This window comes from Orbicella faveolata, unplaced genomic scaffold (assembly GCF_042242905.1).
Source record: "Orbicella faveolata isolate gen_17 unplaced genomic scaffold, um_ofav_v1 contig_36, whole genome shotgun sequence".
Lineage (NCBI taxonomy): Eukaryota > Metazoa > Cnidaria > Anthozoa > Scleractinia > Merulinidae > Orbicella > Orbicella faveolata.
The window spans coordinates 7886112-7911815 of NW_028301565.1; the positions used below are offsets into that span (position 1 = coordinate 7886112).

Sequence of the window (25704 nt, forward strand, 5' to 3'; positions counted from 1 at the left end):
GAGATAAAGGGCCGGTCATAAAGTACGGGGGAGGGGGGGGGGGGGAGGGAAGGTGAGTTGTGAAAAAATTGGAAATTGGGCTAGGTCACTATTTTTCAACATTTCAGAAAGGGTGAGTTAGGAAAAATATGGCACTGGATTACGGGTGGGTTTTTGTTAAATTATTCGCATCTCACAATTGTATTAAACGACAACGAACGTTAGTTAGTGAAATCTCTTTAATGCATCTCTTTTTAACAGGAATTTACATATGACATGTTTTGTTTCCAATTATGTATAATCGATCTATAAACCTGAAGAGGAGTCACAGTAAGCTTTTCAGGGTTTAAAATATAGAACGGAGCTTTACAATGTGGGTTCAGCGTTTTAAATGTTCATCAGCCTAAACTTTATTAACATATTTATCTTTCATCTTCTTCTAATCATCTTTGTCACCATAATGGTAATCATCTTCATCTTCACCACAGCCATCAACATCAGAAGCATTACCATCAACATCATCACCATCATCATCATTCATCATCAAGTGAAGAAATCAAAACGAAAAGATGAAAGAAAACGTCAGAGAGAAACTGACTTCCACATGAAGTACGCTGATTTCAAATGGGAGGAGATGTACGTCGCTGGATACTGAAAAAGCTGAAAGTATCACCTTTAAATCTCTTTCTGGAAAAGCACCAATTGGGAATAAGAAGTTGAAGAAAACGAGAAGCTAGTATTAATTTCAGCTTGTTTAGCTAAAGCCCAGCTCGAAAAAGCAACCAGTGCACGTGGGGACCCTGCGAGAAAGGTTAATGTGGAGGAAAATGTTGATTTTCATGATGGCGACAAGGAGGAGGAGAAAGGGAACGACGACGACGATGACTATGATAGTCTTCATTTAGATGATACTGATGATGATGACAACCATGGCTGTGATGACAAAGAGTATGATGGCGGCAGCAAAGACTACGATGTGGTTCTCCAAGAAAGTGGAAGTCCCAGTGAAGATGATGATGATGATGATGATGATGATGATGATGATGATGGTGAAGAAGAAGAAGAAGAAGAACAAGAACAAGAACAAGAACAAGAACAAGAACAAGAACAAGAACAAGAACAAGAAGAACAAGAAGAACAAGAAGAAGAACTGAAAAAGCGAATGATGGCATATAAGATGAATTCTGTTCAAAGTGTGTAAGAGTGGGACGACGTGTTCAATTACAACATTTCGATCTAGGAGATTTTTTGGATATTCTGACTCTATGTACCTATCCACATTACTGATTTTGTTTGTGGAGGTCAGCCACTGTATATAAGTTTTTCTGTTCCACTCCAGGGATAGGCCGTCCCAATGTTTTTCAATATCTCGGAGGTGGGCCACTGAAAAACAGTTCTTAAAAGATATTTTTTCATAGCCCATTCCTCTGTACTTTATGACCCGTCCCTAACACGTTCCCTCAGTGACGACTTTCTTTATTGTTTTTGACATGACACAGTTGCCTAGTCAGAAGGAGATTACGCAGGCTAGAGACTAGGCTGAACGTTGAACATTCCAAGGTTTACCAAGTAATTTTTTTATTAATGCCGTTGTATATAAAGACGTAAAATTATTTCATCACACACACACACACAAAAAAAAATAATAAATAAATAAAAGAATCGTAGCCATACATACATGGCCGTGGTTTGGACGTCTGATCTATTTGTATATTTTTGTAAGCATTTCATTTCTTGTTTTTTTCCGTTAGCTTGATTTTGAATGAGATGATGTATACTCTTTACCACATTTCCAAATACCTCAATATTGGTCAAAAATACTTTGCTACGCGTCGTACGTGTTTGCGTCCTTTAGTGACCCCTTTAGGCCTCGGCGTAATTCGCGTATTGGACATGACACACTCGCGAACATGTGGATACTACTGTTCTCAGGTTCTAGGAGGCATTTTACTTTAAAGACAAACAATAGACTGCAAGGCTGATACTACGTGAAAAACGTTTCGAGACACCAACATGATAAGTACCGATAAAGTAGGATCGCAACAGTGGACAGCTGTTTCGCCCTTCTTGGGGCTCGTCAGCACTGTGTAGCGAAGATATGTAACGCCAGCCCAACATATCTTCGCTACACAATGCTGACGAGCCCCAAGAAGGGCGAAACAGCTGTCCAGCGATCCTACTTTATCGGTTCTTGTCATGTTGGTGTCTCGAAACGTTTTTCACGTAGTATCAGCCTTGCAGTTTATTGTTTGTCTTCATACATTTTTTTGGCTGACCAGATCTCTTGTAGATCCTACGTTGGCAGTGTTTATCGTATGCGGTCCCTTGCAGTTTCTGGTTCAATTTCTCATTTTACTTTGACTCGATTTCCGCCGTTCTCTCGAGTATGGTCTACGAAGAAGAGCCAAGAAGAGCTCCGATAGACCCTGATGGGGTCTGCAGGTGCTTTAGTCAAACAGTTAGAGATCGACAAATGGATGTTTTCAGGGAGGAAATATAGAGGGACAGGCGGCTCCTGGGGCGAGAACGGATCAAGCTCGTCCCCAGAGCCCCCGCATTTTCGGAACGAGATTGAGAATGGCTGAAAATAATCTGGTCACGAGACCTTCACACCTCCGTATTGAATTGCACATTGTCGCACGTAGTATATCTCGACAAAGGGTTATAGCCTTTCTGCACCTTCCAGAGTTGCTTTTGCATTTGAAGGTCTCCTGCATATTTCACTCATGACGTCGAATCGTGAATGTTGTGGTTGTTGCAGTAGAAAAGCTGTAATCATTGCTTTTGCTCTCTCTGGAGTCTGTCTTCTGGCGACTGGCTTGGTGTTACGCGTTGGCGATGTCTTCTCTAAAATTATCAAGGAGAAAGTGGACCAGGCAAGTTTTATCTGACTTTATAAAAGATCGCACGCAAGATTTGGGTTAGATTGGGTTTGAAGATAAATGGTTTTAAAATCGCCATTTCTGCCTTCGAAGAGTTTGTCGACTTGTTGTCAGAGTGCACAATTGCGCGCACTCAACAACATTTGGAAAATAGGAATTACTTCATGCTGCTTCATGGAAAATGCCGCGAGCGTACGAGTTGAGTAGTATTAGAAAACGAACGAGTGAGCGCAGCGAACGAGTGAGTTTTCTGATACGTATCAACGAGTGAATAAAAATCGTTCAAAGCATTTTCCATGCTGTAATGTGTTTATTTCATACATGTAGGTACTGAGATTTTTTCGAGTAGTATTTGGTAGACAAATTGCACAAATGGGGCGATGAAAAGCATGAAAAATAGTTCTAAGTTAAAATCTTTCAGCAACAACTAAGTCAGTAATGAAAGCTTATAAAATTTACAACACTTACTGTGTTTATAATAAATCGATAAAGTCAAATGCCTACTACTTAATTAAGGAAGCCATGCCAACAAGCTACGTACTGTCTTGAAATATCTTCAATTTTTCTGTCTTCGTCCTTCGTTTTCAAAAATCTTTCAGGCAATCTTACGTCTCGTTCAGTTTTTTGAGCGGTATTTTTGTTTTCTTGTTCTAAAATAAATTCTTCAACTGAGCAAACAGAAGCAAACCTTCCCTCGGCCATTTTTCAAAGCGTGCGGGTTTTTGTGCAACGGCTCTCGGATGACCCTTTCTTCAGTACTTTCATTCATCATTAGTGAAATTTCGTCGTTGGCGTTGCTGCTTGGACGAACGATATTTTTTCACGGTGAATTTTTTTTTTCCTTTTGGAAAAAGGAACTTTAAACTGTAGTATTTTAGTGGGGTAGCATTAGTATTTAAGCTTTAATTTCAAGCACAGTTGAGCTCAAGTTGACGTGTACACGTAAGATTAAATTAAACTAGACTTGTATGAAGACTATGAAAATAATTTTTTTAGGGAAGAAAAAAATTTGTGACTGAGAATAAGCTTAGTGCTTTTAATTTGGTTTTTCCCACTTTAAAGAACATTCTAGTGAAAATCTGTGACTTGTTAATTTATATTACGCAACGAAACCAAAATCCGAACTTTGGGCTCTGACAAATCCATGTTACGAAACCCCACTGGACTATAAAATAGGAAATATCAAGTTTCCCTAATGGTTGCCAGACATCTGTTTAAACGTTATATCTGCAAATTTAATGCTATATAAGTACATGAAGATAAATGTACAAATGTGGTCATCAGTTAAAGAGTACTGGTGCTGTTGTGGAAAGAAACTTGGGAACTGACCTCTGAGGCAGTTTGCATGCATGTGAGACTAGACTCTTCAGGCAGTGCAGAGAAGCTAAAAAATTTTATCTCCGGAAGATTGCCAATCTTATCTTCCCAAACCTGAAAAAAAAGTTGTTCAAAGTAGAGTTCTGCCGATCCATCCACAAAAATGCTTCAGATGTCCAAACCTTTCCCCCTGAACACCAAAACTCAACCAAAATGTGTTAAAAATGTACTTAAAATGCTTTCCTTTGTATCTGAGAGATCTGAAGACCCATATGGGAGTCCAGGAGATTGGGCATGTATCCTGAAGACTCCTAATCTCATCTAGTATTTAGATCTGTCCAAAATAGGTTTGCTTTACTACTTTCTGGGATTGGTTTAAAAATCCTGTGTCACCCACTCCCCTGATCAGAATGATGCAAAACAAATACCTCTCTATCTATACTTGCTAGTAAACTTTGTAAGGATGTGTATGGAACTTTATAACTGGAATCCTGCAGCAAATGAAAGAATAATTATAATTCATGACTGTATTTTGTATTTACATGAACATTAAATTATATTTTACACTGTCCTTAAGCCCTTGGAGTTAGCTGACTACAGTGCAAAACAGTTCCAGCTCTTTCTATCACTTACAAGTATATACTTTGGTGGATAAATACTACCACTCTTTGTCATTATGATCCTACAATATTGGTAATATTGGTTTAAATTTTAAACAAATTAAGGTGGCCTTGAACTCCCTCTGTAGAATTTTTTTTTAACTTTGCAGAGAGTTGCATCTGTTATTACATGTACACTAGGTGCTTATCACAATTTGCTAATAAAAACTGGGGACCACAGAGTTTGTTATAGAGTTTAAGGCTCTGAAAGATAAAATGAGGGGTGTTTTTAACAGGTTATTGTTGTAGCCTCTTATGTTACAAAGATTACAATTGTTGGTTCACCAATATGGCTGGGCATTTATGTGAATATTGTGTCATCACATGATAAACAGTGGTAGTATTGGAAGGTCAAAGTACATACAAATGTAGCTGTTGAGTAAGTGCTTTCTTTGCAGAAAGTTGCATCTGTTATTACATGTACACTGTATGCTTATCCCTATTTGCTACTAAAAACTGGGGGTCACCAAGCTTGTTTTTGAGTTCTATTGATATGTTAAAGTACACAAATGTTAAGCTGTTGAATAAGTGCTGGAAACTGTTACCAGCCACCTTATACTTTAAGCATCATTCCAGTCAGTGTTTCAGTTTCATTTCACTGTTACCTGTTAAAAAGTTACATTGCTTTACCAGCAGGGTGATACACTTGACAACCTGAGAAAAGCATGGCCTTTAATATTTAATGACTAAGGTTTTTGATAAACAATTAAGAATAAAAAGCAGCGATATTAAAGAGTGACATTTTGACGGCTCCATGCCATCATTCTCAAATTCAAATAAAATACATGATGTGAGTTCATTATATAGTGAATGTACGTGTGAAGGTCTCAGTGCATATGATTAAGAGATAAAAATAATCAATGAATAAAAATACCAAGAGTGGTGTGCTTGAACTGTCAAATAAAAAGTTTTGCTTTAATGAAGTCAGGTTGAGTGTTAAGTGTTGGTTTTTTGTTTTTTCTGTTTTTGGTGAAGAACATACAACACTTAACACTCAATCTGACTCCATTAAAGCAAAACTTTCTATTTGACAGTTCAAATGCACCACGATAGGTATTTTTATTCATTGATTATTTTTATCTCTTAATCATACATGTATGCACTGAGACCTTCACACCTACATTCACTATATAATGAACTCACATAATGTATTTTATTTGAATTTGAAAATGATGGCATGGAGCCATCAAAATGTCATTTTTTAATGTCGCTGCTTTTTATTTTTGATTCTTTAATATTTAGAAATAAAATTATATTGTGCAATAAATGTTATTTTTCATGTGCTTGGTTTTGTTTTTCAGAAAGTTGCTTTAAAACCTGGTGGCTTGGTTTACAATGAATGGGTGAATACCACCATTCCTGTATACATGCAATACTTTGTCTTCCACTTGGTAAACCCAGAAGATGTATTTGCAGGGATGGCAGTTCCCACTGTGAAACAGATGGGGCCATATTCATACAGGTACGTGTCCATGCTATGAACTTTGGTCAACCCATGTAGCTGCAACACTTTTAACTGTCACTTTGAACAAAGATGAGTTGACTGCACATTTCCTTTTCTAGTTGCCTTGCATGCAGTGTATGCGATACCAGTACATCTTTTTAAAATTTGTTTTTTTCTGTGCATTGTGATAATGTTTTGAATCCCACTGTCTGACTGACAGTCAACGGTATATTTAGGAAGAAAAATAAGATCTTGATCTTGTTAAGAAATGAAGGTTTAAAGTAATCATGTGTTTGTTTTGCAGAGAAATAAGATCAAATGAGGTGCTTAACTGGAGCAGCAGTAATAGTATTGTAACATTCATGCCAAACAGAACGTATGTTTTTGATCCTGAGACATCTTGTGCAGGCTGTGATGACAAGAATGACACATTCGTTACTGTTAACATTCCACTACTGGTAAGACAAAAATCAAGACTTACAGCTGTACAGCTAGACAGAAATCATGACTAAAGATTGCACTGACCATTAAATTGCTGGAAGTAAAATTATCATATTCTAGTTTTGTCCTGATAACTATTGAACAGGACTGACCAGGAGTGTAATTTTGCCTTCCATCGTGGAATGATTGCCCAGCTGTCAGTTGCTATTATGTAATCCACAATGGCAGCATCCTGGTAGTTCAATTCAAAAAGGCTGATGGTTAATTCTGCAATATATGTAATAATTCTTATATTCCATGAGCTACCTTTGTATGGCCAGTTACGCTGGGCAGTTTTTTTACGATACAGTCCTCAAGTGACAGACTGCTCACTGATCCTTTTTCTGGAACCTTCAGATTTTTGTTCATTTTAAACTAGACTGTATAAACATGAAAACAAGAGAACACAACTCAAAAGTGAAAAGACATAGATTTGGATTATGAAAGGTGTATCAGTAGAGAGAGCAAAAATTTTGGATCTTGCTCTCGAGTTTGAGAAGGCATTTCAATGGCTGGTTTACTCACCTACATATTTTTGCAATTTCAACACCTTTCGCTATTAATTTTGGCCTGCTTTGTCGGGGCTCAGTGGGTCAAAGTCCCTTATACTAACCCTTACCTTTATTTATCATTTCACAGACTGTGGCTTTGTGGCTAAGAAATACAAACTATAAAAAGGAACATAAAGTTTGTTTTCTTGGATTAGAAGTTGAAGCCTTTGCGTTGAAAGTCAAGCTGTTCCAAAGGAAGTCAGTTTTTGATATTCTCTGGGGATATACAGACCCATTTCTGGAGTTTTTAATTAAAGCAAGTAAATATCTGAATTGTCCGGGGCAAGAAGGAATGACATCATTCATCCAATTACAGGTGAGTGTATAGAAGCTAAATTAATTATTACTTTTAATGTAAGAAAATGTTATGTAGAACTTTACACATCAAATTGTGGGCTGTCTGTTGGACAACCATCAGCTGACAGTTGACCGACAAACCGCCACCAAATCGCCAACAAACAGCCAAGTCAGTTGACCAACAGATGGCCAAGTCATTTTTCCAGAGCTGTTCTTCACATTTACCCTGCTCTGAGTAAAACGTGCATTGTGTTTGCGCAAAAAACTGTTGGAAAAAGTTAGAATAATAAGAGTTATATCTTTTGCCCAAGCTCCAATTAAGCTACAATTTATAAGCTTCACTTATTCTTGCGAGACGACACTCTTGTCTTCCCAGACAAGATGAGAGTTGGTATGTATAATTTACTTTTGAGCAGTACTGTAGGATGTTATCTTTGCTGACATACATGTTATAATAAGCTCTTAGTTCTTATACATCCATCACTACACTTGAGAGTTAGGATATTTTGTTTTACGATATTGAAACGTGAATTGTAGTTTTGATTGTTTTTTGTTATTATAAATATTAATGAGAAATTAATATTGATCACTCTTACAAACACATGTACCGGTACCTTAGGAAGAGGAAAATGAGTGTAAACAATTTTATGTGAAAGAAATATGTTCCTGCTCTGATTTAGTTATTTGTATTGTCTTAGTACAATAACACATATTATGGCATCAGTGCTATCAATACTGGAAGAACTGACATTAGCAAGCTTGAACAATATACCATGTGGAGAGAAGAGTCGTAAGTATTCACTCTACAAAGCAGTTTGGTCTTTTGGTATTTTAACACCTTATGTTTCCACTTGTAGTCAGTGTCAACTATTTTAGTACTAAGTAATGGTTTGCATTGTTCCATGCACAAACTACGTGTATCTACAGCCCTTCTCAGACCTTCTCATCACTGCTCTGGAATTTCCAGTTTTCCATACTGTCCTTTTTTAATGGCTGGTTGAAACCTCCTCCTCCCCCTTGGAATTTCCGTTGGCCATCCTTGGAGTCGGTGGGTATGGATAAAAATACACTGTACATGAATCCTGGAGTTGCATAATTTATTATGAAACCATGCAGCCATGTACATGCTTTAAGGAGGTGGTATTCACCATACTAGTGAATCAATCTCAAAAATATCGTCATTATTAAAGAAATTGTAATCCAATAACAACAATAATCTTTATTTTCCTTCTTTTTAAAATTTTAAAATCCTTGATTCCCTTCATGTTTTTCCTTGCTCATCCTCTTGTTTCATAAAAACTGTACATCACTATATCTAGCTGCAACTTGACGCTGCATGGTAACTTACATAATATTTCCCATTTGTTTGTTGTTCCTAAAGACCAACCCATTTTCCCTCTTCAATTTCAGTCATTTAACATGGTGGAGTGACAAATATACAAACATGATTAATGGAACAGGTATTTTGCACATTCATAATAATTATTAACCAATTTATGGTATGAGCAATAGGCATTAGTTTGGATTGTTTTCTATTAACTTGAAGGAATGCTAAATGAAAAAGGTGCAGTAGAGATGTTTTTACTAATTTTGTTCTATATTTGCAGACGGTACTCAGTTCTCACCAGGTGTTACTAAAAAAGATACGCTTTATGTTTTCTCCCCCGAAGTTTGCAGGTAAAAAATATCTTGAGCACAACCTCTAACTTTTGCAGTGTACATGTGGGTGATCCTATAAGCTCTGTAGGTCATTGGTGTCAACACTTACTTTAGTTTCTATGCCATGAAGCCAGCAATTGTATTGGATGCCAGTCCATCGCAAGTTAATTACCCCAACCAATTTTATACAACTATTGTTCTAAGTTGCCAATTTACTAGTGCTTTGTCTCTTTCTGGGTGCATAAAAAGCACTGTGAGAGTAAAGTATCTTGTCCAAGACCACGACATACTTAATAACCCTTGCCAGCCCCTGAACCCAGATATCTGGATGTGATTCAGTAGTGTGTATTTGTTACAGTGTATGTTTCGAATTGAGTTTGAGGCTGCTAAGTCTATCACACAAGTTTTGGTGATTTTGAAGTGAAAAAAAAAAAAAAATGAAAACAAAATTGATACAAAGCGAAAAAAGTGGTAGTGACAAGCCTTTTCAATTGTACCGCATCAGCGGGAAGGTGACGCAATCAGTCTATGTTTCGAGCTCTAAGGCCGGCACAGGGAACATGTTGCGGGGCCTTGAAGCGGGGACTGACAATAAGCCCCCTCGTGTGTACCTATAGGACGCATGTTGCAGGGACAGCACGCAAGCTGGTGCACCCGAAGCGGATCGCTTAATGGCTATGTTGTAGCGGGACAGTTTGCAATAGCAGTGCACACGATTGTGACATGTAAAATTCAGTTGAGGTCATTTTGTCTTGCTTCCTGACTCACGAATTCAAGCCGTTTCAGTTTCATGCAGCATGTTGCGGGGACAACAACAGAACTTGTCGTCCCCCCAACAAAACTTTTTGCAAAAGCTGGCATGTCACTCGAGGAAAACTGTCGCTGCAACTGACGTGTCCCTAAGTGTGTACCTTCAGCTCATCATCGGAGAGAAATGGCTCTTTACGTAACATGAAGTATTTTCATTTCATCCTACAGATCCTTCTATTTTGTGTACGAGTCAGAAGTCACTTTTAGGGACATTAAACTGTACCGCTTCACGGGTCCAGATGAACTTTACCTAAGCGGTGACCTGTATCCTCCTAACAAAGGCTTCTGTGTACCTAAGTGCCTACCAACTGGTTTGCTAAATATCAGCCGTTGCCAGCCATTAAGTAAGTGAAGTTGACCTTTCAGATTCGACTTCAGAGTACAGTAAGTTCTTGTTATATTAAGCCTTACAAATCCTGGACTTACCTTTTGTTGGAAAGACCTTCTTGGATAGGCTTATTTACGGGGAGTGTGGAGGGGTCTTAATTTTGAAAGCAACGTCTCCCAAGAGGTAACTATGTTGTCTTTCAGTTAAAACGATATGGAATTCTCATAATATGAACATCAAAAGTCTTTGAAAACACTATTATGTCAAAAGGTTCAAAACTGCCGCTCTTAGTAGAAGAGAAGAAAGAAGAAGAGAGAATTTCTTTGTTATTTGAAAGCTCAATGTGAATATGAGGAGCTCATTATCGCAATTTTGGGGGCGGAGGAGGGTAAAGTGACTTAGCTCCTTTAAGCTGCTACTTGATGCTTAACCCCTTCCCCCCCCCCCCCCCACCCCCTTTCGACGGACTCTTATTGTTATGTATTAGATAATCAATTATTTTGGACATTTCCTAGACCCTCCTGTTGTTATGTCGCCTCCTCACTTCTATCAAGGCAACAAGTCTCTGGTGAAAGCAGTCCACGGACTCCACCCGACGAAACGTGCGCACGAAACATACGTCGACATTGAGCCAGTAAGTAAAGGGATAAACCAAAGAAGGAAGGATTTCATTTGACTAGTTGTTATTAAGAGTTCTTTTCAATTTGATGTCAAAAGTAATCCTGAATCGCTCTGGTTTTGCTTTACTTCCCTCTTTGATTGGTTTCAAAACTCGGACCTCCTAACCCTGAACTAATCGTGACTGGGTCACACTCGTTTTCTCCCGCCTGGCCTCGGTAACATGTACTTGCTTTGAGTTCACACTGGCTAGCTCATTGCGTGTCTTTACGTTTGTTGTTAACTGCGTAACGTTTCGGCTCCAGAGCTCGCACCCGATGACCGCGCATTTAAAATTCACTATGGCCGCCACGAAACAGGAAGCCGTCCATAAATTTATTTTTTGCTCGACCTCTATTTTGATGGGACGTACTCCCTGCGAGAAAGAAACGATTTATGTAGTTAATTTTGAAGCGAACTTTCGTACCCAGGGTATAATGCAGTTGGTTCTATCAAGCTCAATCTACAAACGAAACCGTCCTGCCAGGGTTTCTATTGCCAAGAGAACTTCTAGTTTGAAGTTTGTGCGCTACTTCTGTACATGTAAGCTCTGATGCAAGCGGCGGCACATTGTTCACCTGCTCTACACACAAACCGTGTGCAACTAAACTTGATTTTCTTTGTTTTTTCTACTTTGAATAGATAACTGGCATTGTTATGCGTGCTGCTAAAAGAATTCAGATCAACGTTGATTTGAAGCCAGTGGATATTTTATCGTAAGTAAAATTTAGAGTGCACTTTAATATTTTCGCTTTGTTAAGTATGCCGAAGTCTTGTGCGCCAATTTATTTGTTATTTTGCTCTATTCGCAGTCAAACCAATGGGAAATTTAAGCAAGTCTTCCTACCCGTTATGTTTGCTAACGAGGTAAAGTAACTTTCGTCTGTTACATCTCTCCCAGTAAGAGTTTGCGCCGTTATGTTGATCATGAGAACCTCAGTAAATTGTTTGGTTTCTGAGAATAGAAAAACTTCAAAATTGACAAGCACACGTGTTCGATGAAAGGTTGGGGGAGGGGAAGGATGGAAATAGACTGGGGAAAATTGAAAGAGGTATAAGAAAACTGTATATTTTTAGTTACTTCACGTTTTTAATTCATGTGCATTTGAACAGACTCCCCGCATGAACCTCAGTGGCAAGCTACAATCCCAGACAAAAAAGTTGGAACACGAAGCAAGCAACATTGATTTGGGGGGATCGGGGATACATGTACGTGATCCAGCTCAACTGTCCCAATTACTTTTGTCCGGGATTGTAGTTCCAGACGGTCTATTCAGTAATTGTTATCTGATAGTTCCTGGCCTCGTAGTTTTTGATCGTTCTATGATGCTTTTTTGGGGGGGGGAGCTTGACATGCGGTCCTCATTTGTAAATGTCTTGCATATCCATGAAACTCTGGGGTAATTCAAGGTAATGCTGTGGTCCGTATATTTACAATTTGAACATTTCGATTTTTATTTTTTCACTTTTTACAGAGTGCTTTGATCAGCAAAGACAAAGCTGCAGAATTCCGTCACCAAGTGTACCTTCCCATCACATTGACAAAAGTGGTGGAGTATCTCATGATAGCATTGGGCGCCCTGTTCATACTTGTGGCACTTGGATTGATGTTGTTTACTTGCAGAAAAAGGAAAGGCCGCATCGAAATGTGTCTTATTAACGAGGTAGATACTGTACCTTTATTAAACCTTTGGCCAAAGAACTTACTTATGAGGTTTTACGTTATTGGAGGAAACATTAGCTAACACAAAAATGAATGAGAACGTTGATCATTTATCTAATTCATTTGTGCATTTTCTGTTGTTATGCGTTCTCCGGTAGCGTTATTCCGTGCTCGACCACCGTATACTGATAAATACGTACAACCATAGTTAATAGAGGGAATGGTTAAGAAGTCTGCAAAACATCAATGGAGAAAACAAACAAGCTAAGATTTATGTTGGAAGGTCTGTCCTTGACCTTGCACATCTTTTGTTTTATGTTCATTGACTATGCATGAATTATATAATCGCAATGCTTCTGTTGGTTAGTTGCAACCACCTTTTGTAGTTTGCCAGTTTTTGTGCAGGGTCAACCCCCAAAATAGCCAACAATAACATACAACAAAGAACTTTGCCAGCTTTCATAACCATTTCCCTCTATTAATACAACCGACAATCGCCTTCTTAGCTCTGACGGAAGGCTATCGCTCGAAACTACAGCTTCGCTAAAGGCCGGTTTCCATAATTATGATCGCTACGGCGCAACTTAGTTCCCAGGGTCTCTAAACAATCTCATCTCGATGAGAGACGAGACTAAAGACCCTGGGAACGAGGTTGCGCCGTAGCGAATATATGGAAACCTGGGAACGAGGTAGGCTAGGGTGGTTAAATTTCCTTTATCAACTTATACGTGATAAATAGTTCGGTCTTTCTACATACGACCGTCCTGTTGAATTTTGACAATGACGCGGTAAAGAAAGGAAACCTTTCCTCGAAGAATGTGCATCGTTCACCCATACAATGTAGCTCCTTGGGCAGATTGAATCATGACATTTGCTACATCTCATTTCAGACTGACGGAGGTGACGAGAGAAGACCACTTGTGAATGATTGGTAATGTAGCTATGAGCTCTTTGTTTGCGAAATCATTTTGTACTGTAATAACCTTTATAATAACCTTTCTTTACCCTAGGCAGTGTTTATAGCATAAAGTCTAGTGGGGCCGAGCAAACCACTGGAACAAATTATTTAAATTGAACATAACATTGTTTAGAATCCCAACTGGCCGGAGGCAAACCAGTTGGCTATTTACAAGCGTGGCCGAGGATTTGAACTCGTGGCTATCGTGAAACAAATCCAGCTAGTTGTCAGAGCGGAGGTCGAACCCGGGACCGTTAGATTGCGAGTCCTACGTGCTGACCACTCGGCCACGCTGTCTCCTTTCTAGACTAGTTGCTCGACATTCTCTCCTCTGTTTAATTAATTCTCTGCATTTCAGGTTAAGCTTTACTTCTGTTTGTCAGTGAGTTCTTATACCGATGTTAGTTCGTGGCGTGCTGGCACTCATGACTTTGACCCGAATAGATGCTTAAACTTCAAAGCAATCTTTAAAATTTCATTGCATATTCTCTTTCCCACAGCAACAAAGTTTACACTTAGAAGACTTGTGTTCCCCCAAATCCCTAAGATTGGACTGACAGTGGAATTGAACGGCGCACTCACGAGTATTAACGATACTATCTCGGTAGCTAACCTTGTAAGAATACAAAGCATTTACTTAGATTAAGCGTCAAGTTTGTGACACTCTGTACTAGCTTGCTACGAAGTGTATTTTTATTTCCACAAATATCAAAGAATATATACTTTAATTGCACGTTACAAAGTTAAGCAAAACTGCTATGGTTGAGAATTTGCAATGGTCAAATTTTTAGTAGCAGTTATTTAAAGACATTTGAAATGACAAATACATTTTTAAGGAAGCGGTTAAAAAAAAAATAAAACTCAAATAACAACGACAACAAGAGCAGTTAATTACGTAAAACGTCATGTTACCAAGACAAGATAATGACTAGGCAAATAGCTTTTTAGTGTTCAGTTTAATTAGATTGATTTTGAAATGCAAGGTCGGACATATGCAATGCAAAGCGAGAGCTTTCAACTAAATTTCCGAGCATGAAAAAAGCAAAGCAATTTGTACATCAAGTTAGACATTTATACTTCACATCAATATTTAGTAAATTGATAATGTCCTTAACGACATCTCACCAACTTTTAAAGATTAAATTAAGGGGAATCCTGGGTATAATGGTACAAACTATGTAAGATAATTTATATTTAGAAATGTCAATAGAGTCTGAATCATCCATTTCGGCTGTAAAGGAATTTCCATTCTCTAATGGTCCGTGGAGAAAGAAAAATGAAAAATATCTTTAGTGTTCATTCTGGGATAAGATGCTGATCTGCTTTCACACCGGTGAAGTTTTTCGTGACTTACTTTTCCCATCAAGTTAGCCGGGCCATCATGAGTATCCCGTCCTAAAGCCCTAAACATTTCATCACACGCCTGTGGTTAATAGTTGTTAAAGCAGAAGCGGGCGGCTGCCTTCTTTTGGACTCTAAAGGGTAGCTATATCTTCCTTATAATGCTGGTCCTATGCGTACTTGAGACGAATACGGATTATTTGCCATGACAACCCGTGCACACTACGATATCAAAGACTTGCTCTGTAATACTGCACTGTAGGGAAACTTGCTTTAGACGTCGAGTAGAGTAGACGTGCGAGAACAGCGAGATGTGCATGTAACGGGCGTATACAAGGTTCTGGGAATCACGTAGGGGGTGGGGGGCATGAATAATCAATTGAGTGTTTGCTGCAAGAGCACGCAGATCCGATTTTATAAATAACCTTACGTGAATGAGAACAGCAGTGAAATTATGTGATACTTGCAAGTTGTCCTTTTCGATATGAACCTCGGAGAGAAACAACAATTTAAAATAGGATTAAAACAACGTGACAACAACTGCGTACACAAGCTATTATTTATTTCCTTGAAGAAAGAATGAATGAAGGTTATATAGCCTTAAGCCCGAGCCAAATGGGAACGAGATTTGACTGAAGCACGTAGTCCACACTGGCGCTCTCGCTTACCCTGCAATCTTCATATTCTCTAGTTAACACTTGGCGAGTCTTGTGAGTGTGTTCATTTGAAAAACGGGAAACTGTTGAACGTTTTCCCCCAATTTCACGTGCAATTCTCTCTCCTTTTTTCTTGGCTCAAGCTCGCCGAGGTTAAACAGAAACCAACGCACAACTCATTGACGTTCGATGCAATTCTCGGCGACTCCCGTTCTAGTTTGGCTCTGGCTGTACATTTTCTACGTAGTTTCTATCGTATCATCGTCTGAAAAGGATTTCGATTCTAAAACTTTAAACAATCATATTCTAAATTCTAGGTAAACAGTTGTTTGCTAGAAAACTGTTTATGGAAACTACTAGTCTATAACATATCTTTCGTCAAAATGTAACGAGCGTTTGATATATTACTCAGGAAACCGGCGACCGGCCGTGGTTGGTATATCCGAACAATCATATTCGAAATTCTAGGTAAACGGTTGTATGCTAGAGAAATGTTTACGGAAACTCCTAGTCTATAGCGTATCTTTCGTCAAAATGTAACGAGCGTTTGATATATTACTCTGGAAACCGGTGACCGTGGTTGGTATATACGATCTTTAAGTGGAGGTCTGGATTGGGGTGGTACTATATCGCTTATCGGTGAAATTTGCCGCTATTTCTCGGCGATCAGTAAGAGTTTCAGCTGGTTTCTCAGTTATCAGTAATTATTAAAAACTGAATCACTGGATAGTGTAATTTCATTGGCTTGGCCATCATGGTATATACTTGTTACATATTCTAAATGTCAGATCTCTGCTATCAGTAAAATCTCGTCAAGACTCCCAGTTAGTATGGTTGTTTGCGATCTTATTTCTTCGTTTAACACTCAAGACAGTGTCTAATTTACATACGCCCCGAAGTCCTTTTAAAAGATACTCCCATGTGAGTCTCTTCTTGGTGTCAGGAAATGTGATGAAACACGGGCCCTTGTGTTTGATATATTACCTATTGGCACCCCACGCCATTAACCTCTGGTTGAGAAGATTGACCTTTACTGGGTTAATTTGTACAGAAAAAAACTTGTCTGTGTACAATCGTTGCGATTAGTCGGCTAGTTAATAATTGTGAACGACAACATAAATCGTCTATAATAAAAATCGACCATGAAGTTTATTTTAACGCTCTGTTTCAGCATAAACGCCAAACTATAAACTAAAAATGGATATATTTGTACCTAGTTTTGACTGAAGGTAAAGTTTGTTCCTGATTCGTCTACTCGGCCGCAATCTCAGGCTGGTGCTCAAAACGGTTATATAGAAATGTACTTAACTCTCCACAGATCTTTTAAATCGTGATGGTGGTACTTAAAACTTTCCTACTGGGATAATAAGCTTGAAGTTTGAGTTCAAAAGTTCACGCATGGTCTGGTTCTATTAGCGAAGTCCTATACTCCTATGAAGTCATGGTTGCTGGGCAACAACACAAACTTCCTCCTAGATTTCCTAGAGTTTCGTTCATAGAATTTGGTAGAGAGGTTTACCAAACTAACTTTGTATTACTTTGCGCTTAGGTCTGATTTTTCCTCAGGAAAAAATATATGGTAATAAACAAATCTGCAAAAGAATAACGGAAACCAAAACAAACCACAATAAACCGACCAAAATACTTATATTAACAAAAAATAATAATAAGAAGATGCCCTTGCAACTGTTGCAGCTTCTTTTCTGGCCAGGGTTTACTTGCATGAAAGAAACCGGCAAATCAAAGACACCCATATATGCATCTACCAGTATATTGTTAAAAGGAGGCGATCTTTAAAACTACGTTCTTGTTGATGTGAAATTTAAGGGTTATCGCCGGTCTTTCGATGTTCTGTTGCTTTTGCGGTGAGTTCTTTCCATCTAGCAGAATAACGGTCTTTCAAATAGTTCACGACCAGTGTTTTCATTACTTCCATCCGTTCCTGTACCAGAAAATGTACAGGAAATATACATGTTAGAAACAAGTTTGATTTACAGTGTACGTGTGTAATTTAAGGGCTTGTTGGAACTTGTAGAAGGAGTGAGACGTTCGACATGGGTGCCTCTAGACCAAGATTCGAACTCGTTCGATTTCTTATGGAGCCGCCAGGGTATGAGATTGATAAAGAACACAACGAAAACATAAAAGCAGATAAACTCCCTAGGTTAAACCAGATACAATGCACTGTCACGACTAGCATAATATTCGATCGAGAGACAGCTCTTCGTGCAGCAAATGTATAATTAGGAACTTGGCAGAAAAAGGCTAATTTTCTAGATCTAAGTATGTTCTTTTTCAAAATAAAAACGAACATGAATAGCATACCGTTCTCATGGACGTTTTCTCCCTCGAGCAGCAAGTGCGTCCAAACGTGCCTCTGGAGATACCACAAGAACGACTACATGTACAGCCGCTACAGCAGGAGCAGCAGCAGGGAAAATGCTAGGACATTAATGAAAAATAACAATAATGAGCAGTTTATTTACATAGTTCAATGGCAACATTCACCCAACGTATGACGAGAAAAGAAAAGGTACTGGCAAAATTAACGGAAAAAGATAAATGGTCGTTACCCGAGATATCCAGTTTTGTCCTTCGTGAATTTCTCCCTGAATAAATGTACGTAAATATGTTGTTTTTTGCTATTCTAATTTTTTTTAAATATTTGCTTGTAGCAAAATTGGATTTCAGTAATACAATTTTTCATGGGTAGGATATTTGTTGCCACTTATTCATTTATCACAATTTTCTACAAATTATTGCGCTAATTTGATGTCATAGAGAATTTCGAACTTAATAATAAACAAATTTAACAATGAAATAAAGAAAGTAAGGGGTTGCATATTTAGTATGCAATAATCATGCAGGGAAAGAGTGCGTGTTATTATATTATGCGAGTGACTGAGAGGGTTTGTTACTATATAAATTGTGATTGTAATATGTAACCTATACATGTGTACAGCCTCATTTGACTACACTGACCTCATGCTGTGAGTTGCCTTGCTCTGGGTTATTTTGCCTCTAAGAAAAGTAAATATAGCTATGATAGTTAAGCGATAAGTAATCAAATGATCTTTTGAACGGAATAGAGATAATGCGACAGATTTTAAGTTGTTTATTAAAGAGACACGGGGGTGGGGGGAGCCTTCCTGTATAGGCCATTATAGTTAGTGTCCCCCCCCCCCCCCCAAGGCTATTATGGCGATTTTGCTGTATTGAGTCAAAACAGTGTTAAAATTATCACTGAGTATTCTCGCTTGTGCACAAAATGCTCCCAGACATTCAAGATGAAGATATTCATTGAATTTTTAAAAAGAGCTCAAATATTGTAATTTGATGTTTGAGATTTTTCCGAGAGGCCACGATGGACCTAATGGTAATGTCTGCAGCACCTCTTCAAATTTATCACAGCGCATAACTTGCGCATGCATAACTCAATAAAATGTTCCTGTTAAAGACTCGTGACGTACCTTTTTACAGCGACCAGTATCACAGCACACACAACACAGACAGCACAGAAAATAATACAAAATGTTTAAAGGCACGGGGACTGCGTTGCCTTTGTCGATCCATTCCAGCCACATACGGGTTCTTGAGAATTTCCACTCTACGACAGCATTTTCCTGAGAATAGAAAATATTTCACTTGCGAGAAAAGTGTATTGTGAGGGTAAAAGGTTCAAGAAAACTTACACCAAGAAACGTCAATGGGATTACTAGACTCTGCTAGAACTCGCTGGTCGTACCATACCCAAGTAGTTTGGACGAAGTACTCAGTGAATTATCTATCATAATTGCAAATTCTATTTATTTTCTTTTTTGATTCCTTTTCTTTGTGTCTCTCTCTAAGCTCCTTTATCAAAACATCCATTCGCATTATTATTTGCCATAATTGGGTCGTACATTTCGCAGAGAAAAACTTACCATGATTCTGTCAAATGAGTTATTCATCATAGCGATCAGCATGTTTAAAGCTACGATGACGGTGCACACCACGTGGGCTATCATAAAAATGCGACCAAATGTGGACGTGAGTGAAAAGGCGGGATCTTCCACTGAGATTTTGTCTTCTTCCACGAGGCCAAGTAACAGCCAAAACATTCCAATGAAAGTCTCAGTGTGCCTAGAAGGAGCAATCCATAATAAATTTTAATCCTCTAAGTGGATTAATTTTGTTCAGTCGACACTATCATGATCTATCATTCTGTTAAATTAATGCAATATCTTTTGTTATACGTACTTGCCATAGGGATGAGACGCCTTGAAGCCCAGATTGTCGTTCAATTCCCCTAGTTTGATCTGCGAAGCAACATAGTACGAGTATATCTTGGCCACCCCAGTAGCAAATGCAATGTAGAGGAGCAGAAAGATGGCGAGAAACTTGAGGACATCTTTCAGCATTTTGTAAAGCGATAGCTGCAAAGGACCCAACACTGAATTGACTTGGAAAACGTGGGCTAAGTGGAAAAACGCCATTACCGTGGCGCTGGCGTAGATTGTATCCGCCACGATAAATGCAGGTTTTCTGGGCTTCCACTCTCCGTAATACCCCCATGCACTCAGCCACACTGTGTAAGCGAGAAGAAACGAAAAGACGATCAAGGTGTCTACGACATTCCACCATTTGGAAATGTAATTGAAGAATCCTTGTCTGCTGGCCTCTAAGGCTTCCTGCAGGAATAGGCCCACAACAAAGGCAAGCACCGGATAATCTGCGAATAAAATTCAAACAGAGAACAATTTTGGCCCTTCGGGAGAAGAACTTTTTCCCCAACGTAATTGTTGTTATAGCAAACGCTGGCCAGTGTCTAGACTGTTGGTACATAACGTCAAGAACTGAGCCAGTGTGCTTTTACAGTGTGGCAATCCTGGGAGAACAAATACAAGCCTAATAAAGTTTGACCATTTAGGTCTACTAGCAAAAGTCTAGGACAACCGGTAGGACGTAGAAAATGTACTATCTTTCCATTGGGATTATTTGCAAAACTTGGAGATTCTTACTAAAATAGGTTTTTTTCAGTGAAGAAGAATTATTATGTGTGCACTTAAAGTGCCTTTAGTTTCCTTGAATGCAATAACGTACATCTTTGAATTGCTTGAGTATGGCCTTTAGGCTTCAAGGTGACTGATCAATGAAAAAAAAAAAGCGTTCAGGCAACTGAATGGCATAATTTCTAGGCCATCAGTGAGTGGTCGTTACTCTGCTAAATATCTAATGGACTGGCAGCCCCCAACAGTGGCTACACTGACCTTCAGAAGAGAAACTTACCAATCCAAGCCAGGCCGGTTTTAGTTGTTCCAAACTCCTCCTGAAACGATGAGGCGAACACCAGGCAAAGGAATAGCACATAGGACATAGTGTGGTTGATGAACTTAGAGTAGGGATGTTCGTATAACTTCCTAAACTTCCAGCAGCAGACATCTTTGAATTTGCTACAGCTGCGTAGCCGTACCACTCGAACAGGAATGTAAAAGATGCAGGTAACTGCGACGAGGAAAAACTGAATAAGGAACCACGAGGCCTTCCTGACTATGCCTCGATCTTGCCAATTTCGCCATCCACGATAAACGATCTCGTTGAGAACATATTGGCAATTGGGGCTCGCCACAAACTGAAAATGAACAGAATTGAAATCATTAATTGCCAAACAGTGCATTTTAATCCTTCACAATTTGTTAAATTTTAGCCTGATGTCTTCTGCACATATTCTGAGGTGTTAACATACTGAGATCATTTCCAAGAACTCACAATTCACTTTGCATTTTGCATTTTAATCCTTCGCAATTTGTGAAATTTGAGGCTGATGTCTTCTGCACATATGCTGAGGTATTTGCTTACTGAGATCATTTCCTAGAACTCACAATATATTTGCATTTCTAATTAATCCTTCACAGCTTGTGAAATGATCTATTAGAATATGAGGTAAATTTTACGAAACGCAATATGACTTCATCCAAGCGTATACCAACCCTTTTCCGTTTTTTATCAGCGGCCAGCTTGAGGAGACTAAGACTCTGATTAAAATCAGCGGGCGTTTTGTTCAGTAAAGAACCATTTCCTTCGATGTCCATGATTTCGTGAAGCTGGGCTAAATCTGAAGTGTGTACTTGCTCGACGATATCAGCAGCAAACGTCTCATGTTCCTCAGCTCGACGCTTGTATTCATCTCGGCTGTAATAGTGCTCATACGAGGCGATTTTCTCCAGAAGATATGCATCATCCAAGGCAGCTTCAATGATGTCTTTAGACTTGCTTTCTTTGCGGCTTTCTCCTTTATTGTACTGGGAATTTGGATTATTCCTCCAAAGCCATTCGAGACTGATGTACAGTGGATTGCTGAGAATTTCGATCCATCTCCGGTTGTTTTCGTTTCGCATTTCTGTCTTCGTCTCTTCAAGCTCGTCGACATTCCACGCAAACATATGGCATATTGAATTCTTTACTGTTTCGCAGATTTTCTTGCAATCCCAACTGCACTTGAAATGACATCCATTTTCTTTGTTGTTCTCCCTCTCTGCGATGGTTATGCAGAACTCATCAATTGTCTTGTTGCTATCTCTGATCTTGACTATGAGTTTCCAAACTTCAACAACATCGCTTTGTGTCAGAGCGTCTTTAAGTTGCTTTAAAGTCTCGTCCTGAGAATCCCTCCCGTTTTCAGCCGTATTAGTTAGAGGCGACAAGAATTTTTCTACCTCCTCCTTTGTTTTTGTCTGTACTAGTTTCAGAAAGTTTTCGATGGTTTTTGCGTCTTGATTTGCGAGGGAAACTTCTTGCGCCATACTACTTTACAGACTGTTCGAGTGTCTTCGTTCTATTTTCCTGGAAAGGAATGTCGAAGCAATTAGATACTTAATCTCCAACTTGATCTACAACTATAAAAGTTAATGCTAATTGGTTGACGGGAAAGAAATTGTCACTTGATCTGCGTTATAGCAAAGTATGTTTTATTTTATTATTATTAGCATTAACGTTACTGTGAAAGCCCGTTTGTAATTAATGAAGATCCTCAACGTTCCGGTTATGTTCTAAAGATTTTAAATAAACAAAACTAACTCGGACGTAACTAATCCCTGGGTTCAATAATGACTTAACAATCGTCCAAGCACGAACAATCGAAACTGTCGTTTTCGCCCGGCGTGTGCGAGACTGCGGTTGGAACCCCCGTCTGCTAACGCTGGTCGTAGACCAGCGTTGTGTGTGCGGCTTGTACGTTTCGCTGCACTGACAACGGCGTCTTGGTAAACACATTGACAGCAGCGCAGACTTTTCCACGTCATCTTAGCGTCCTGTGTAAGCAAACTTGATTGTTCTTGGACGTCACAGTTAATTCTTAGTCACTGAAAATAGATGGTTTTCACTGTCACGCAACAAAAAATTAAATCAAAAACTATTCAGTGGATAAAGTTAAGAAATTGTAAGATTATAGGAGATAGGTAAAGAAGACACTTCTCCAAGTTCGAGGTCTCTGCGTTTTCCCAAACTTTAGATATTCGTCGAAATGTTTTGCGCCAATTTAGCCCAGTATAGAGCCGCCATGTTGGTGGAGCTCTGTGCTCCACCAACATGGCGGCCAAAAAACCGTGTAAACATCTGGAACTTACTTTGGCCATCTAGGCGACTGATTATATGAACTGAACCAACAACCATTTACACAAGCACTTTTCCTAACACTTTAAGTCCTTAAAAGGCTAAACATCACTACATAAGTGTATATTTTTCCACAAATGCGATCGGAGCGGTATATCACGCACCGCCATAACTCTGACCTTTAAACTGCACAGGTTTCCGAACTAAGCACGCTTTTGAGCTGAAAGGTTGTAAACAGATGTAAATTTAGATCCCCTTATGCCTGATGAGGATAAAACTTTTAAGGCTCTTTAGTTTTGGATCTTGGAATTTGATGACGTCACGTGAAAACCATCCATTCCATGCAAGCGAGAACAGATACAATCAGTTATATTATGAACGTGTTCGAAATGTTTCTTGCTGTAACGTCATGTAATTAAAACAGGATAACAAGTTTACCTCCTTGCTCCAGACGAGATCTCGTACTATATTAAATGTTCAGAACCCTTTCGAGCAGACAGAAATATAACATTGCCTAAAGCAGCAAACTGCTAGTCTCTAGGTTTTCCCGGAAATAGGCGACTGTCACGATACTTTATGCCCATTTGTGTCAGCTAAGGTCATGCATGGGCGATAAATGTAAATTCTGGGAAATACATTTGCTCCCTCGCAGTCTACAACGACGGTGCTAGACCCTCGAGCTGCAGAACCGAGAAAATCTTTTCTAGAAAGATGAACCCATCAACGAACGAAACTACCGAAACAAAGGCGTGTAAATTCAATTTGGACTACCAGATTTCTATATCCATTCTGTTTGTCGTGACATTTGTGCTGTCCGTCGCCGAGAATATCTTAGTTTCCGTCGTCATTGTCGTCGATAGAAGACTCCGCAGGCCTTCCAATGGCTACCTATTGAGTTTGGCGCTGACTGATATATGCATGTCACTCGGACTGATACCACTGGAACTTATATACGTTTGGTCGTATCCAGAATGGCCTTTGGGTCCCAGAGAAACGAATGTTTTTAATTCAGTTTGGTTTTTCTCGATAGCAGGTTCGTTTGTCGCTGTGTTGGTGATCACAGTGGATCGCTACAGGGCAGTCATGTCTCTCGTGCGCTACAGAGGAGTTGTATCTTGGGGCAGAACCTTGGTGATTACCACACTGGTTTGGCTGTACGTAGTGGTTGTGGTAATACTGATGAGAGTACTTTCCTTTAAAACAGCATTGGGAAAAACGTATGATTGGGACGTGAACTGTAAATTTTACTACGCGTTTCTGGCGGTGCACATAGCTCTCCCATTGTTGATAATTTGTACTTTGTACTACAAGATCTACAAGAAAGCGGTGGAGAATCGCCAACAACTTTTGTCACGTGGCCGGGTGCATCCGGGCACCACTGCTGCTTCCGATACAGTGATAGAAACTAGAGTAGAAGTTAAAATGGCAAAAACTGTTGGCCTTGTAATCATGTTTCTGGTCATTATATGGATACCAGTTTTGATTGTGGAAATCTTTTATGCAAGAAGAAGTCATTCTTGTATTATAGAGAAGCTGGATGTTGTCAGTGTATGGTTAGCCTGTAGTAATGGAATGGTTAATCCAGTGGTTTACTCTCTGAGGAACAAAGACTTTCGCCATGCTATTTTGGAACTAATCCACTGCAAAAGAGCAAGGTCTGCCAGTATATTAGCTTAGAAATAAACATTCTAAGGAATTAATTATAACCGAAGGTTGGTTTGTTTTTTAATTGGGTCCCCCCGGCCTGGGGCTTCCCAGTTTCAGTTGGATTAGTTAATCATTAGTAATGTTTAGTTGAAAGCAAACTTAGTTGAAATCAGAGTACTTGGTAAATTCTTCCAATCAAACAACACTCAATATTTTCACTGCATGATTTTCACTGATATTGCACAGCCTTTTCAGCCAAATTAACCAAAATTTCAACAACAAGCATTGTTTTTCCACTGGAACACGAAAGTGAATCTAGTAACCCACCCTGCCTGGCTAATACCAAAAGGACCTGGCTTAGCGCTAAACCACTGGAGCTGCTCCAGCTAATAAGACAATTCAGCCAAATCATTCAAGACTAAGCAATCTGGTTATTGTTCAATCATAAGGTACTGAAATATGATCATAATATACATTAAGGTTTGAATTAATGATAAACTAATTGCAACGTGAACTTGTCGAATATCAGGCATGTAAAATCACAGGCCTCCCAGAAATAGATTTATGTAAGCGTATCGAGTGGAACGTGACTACCTAAAGTACGCGATGTTGTGTTACAGTTCAGGCCGTTGAGAATTTTAGCGTTCTACAAGGCACTGCAAGGAGTTTTAAATAATGAGGGATAAAAATTAAACGCGTGACGAAATAAAATGTTAGCTTTTTTTGAATAAAATAAAGAAAGTATACTCACCTAAACTGGTTTCTGTTGTCCGTTTGGTCTATTTC

General features: G+C 39.0%; 3 protein-coding genes across 4 annotated transcripts; 2 read left to right on the forward strand and 1 right to left on the reverse strand.

Moving 5' to 3' along the window:
• The first annotated feature begins 6116 nt into the window (after positions 1 to 6116).
• On the forward strand, positions 6117 to 16505 carry LOC110048981 (lysosome membrane protein 2-like). The gene is made up of 13 exons (XM_020754748.2): positions 6117 to 6299; positions 6586 to 6739; positions 7401 to 7628; positions 8308 to 8399; positions 9020 to 9069; positions 9217 to 9286; positions 10247 to 10422; positions 10922 to 11040; positions 11706 to 11779; positions 11876 to 11930; positions 12539 to 12727; positions 13617 to 13657; positions 14185 to 16505. The coding sequence occupies exons 1-13, from the start codon at positions 6205 to 6207 to the stop codon at positions 14201 to 14203; spliced, it is 1362 nt and encodes a 453-aa protein (XP_020610407.2). The 5' UTR covers positions 6117 to 6204; the 3' UTR covers positions 14204 to 16505.
• Positions 15567 to 22810, reverse strand: LOC110048983 (transient-receptor-potential-like protein). Of its 2 annotated transcripts, XM_089274772.1 has the most exons (10): positions 22738 to 22810; positions 21651 to 22503; positions 20950 to 21292; positions 19921 to 20392; positions 19605 to 19803; positions 19152 to 19304; positions 18664 to 18702; positions 18255 to 18290; positions 18007 to 18123; positions 15567 to 17623 (listed from the first exon to the last, which is right to left on the reverse strand). In XM_089274772.1, exons 2-10 carry the CDS (start codon positions 22461 to 22463, stop codon positions 17504 to 17506), a joined length of 2292 nt encoding a protein of 763 aa, XP_089130898.1. In that variant the 5' UTR covers positions 22464 to 22503; positions 22738 to 22810; the 3' UTR covers positions 15567 to 17503. The 2 variants fall into 2 exon arrangements, with proteins under 2 accessions (XP_089130898.1, XP_089130899.1); XM_089274773.1 differs by lacking the exons at positions 18255 to 18290; positions 22738 to 22810 and having other exon boundaries at positions 21651 to 22463.
• Positions 22811 to 23969: 1159 nt separating this feature from the next.
• Positions 23970 to 25674, forward strand: LOC110048982 (histamine H2 receptor-like). The gene has a single exon (XM_020754749.2). It carries the CDS (start codon positions 23983 to 23985, stop codon positions 24946 to 24948), a length of 966 nt encoding a protein of 321 aa, XP_020610408.2. The 5' UTR covers positions 23970 to 23982; the 3' UTR covers positions 24949 to 25674.
• Positions 25675 to 25704: the final 30 nt, after the last annotated feature.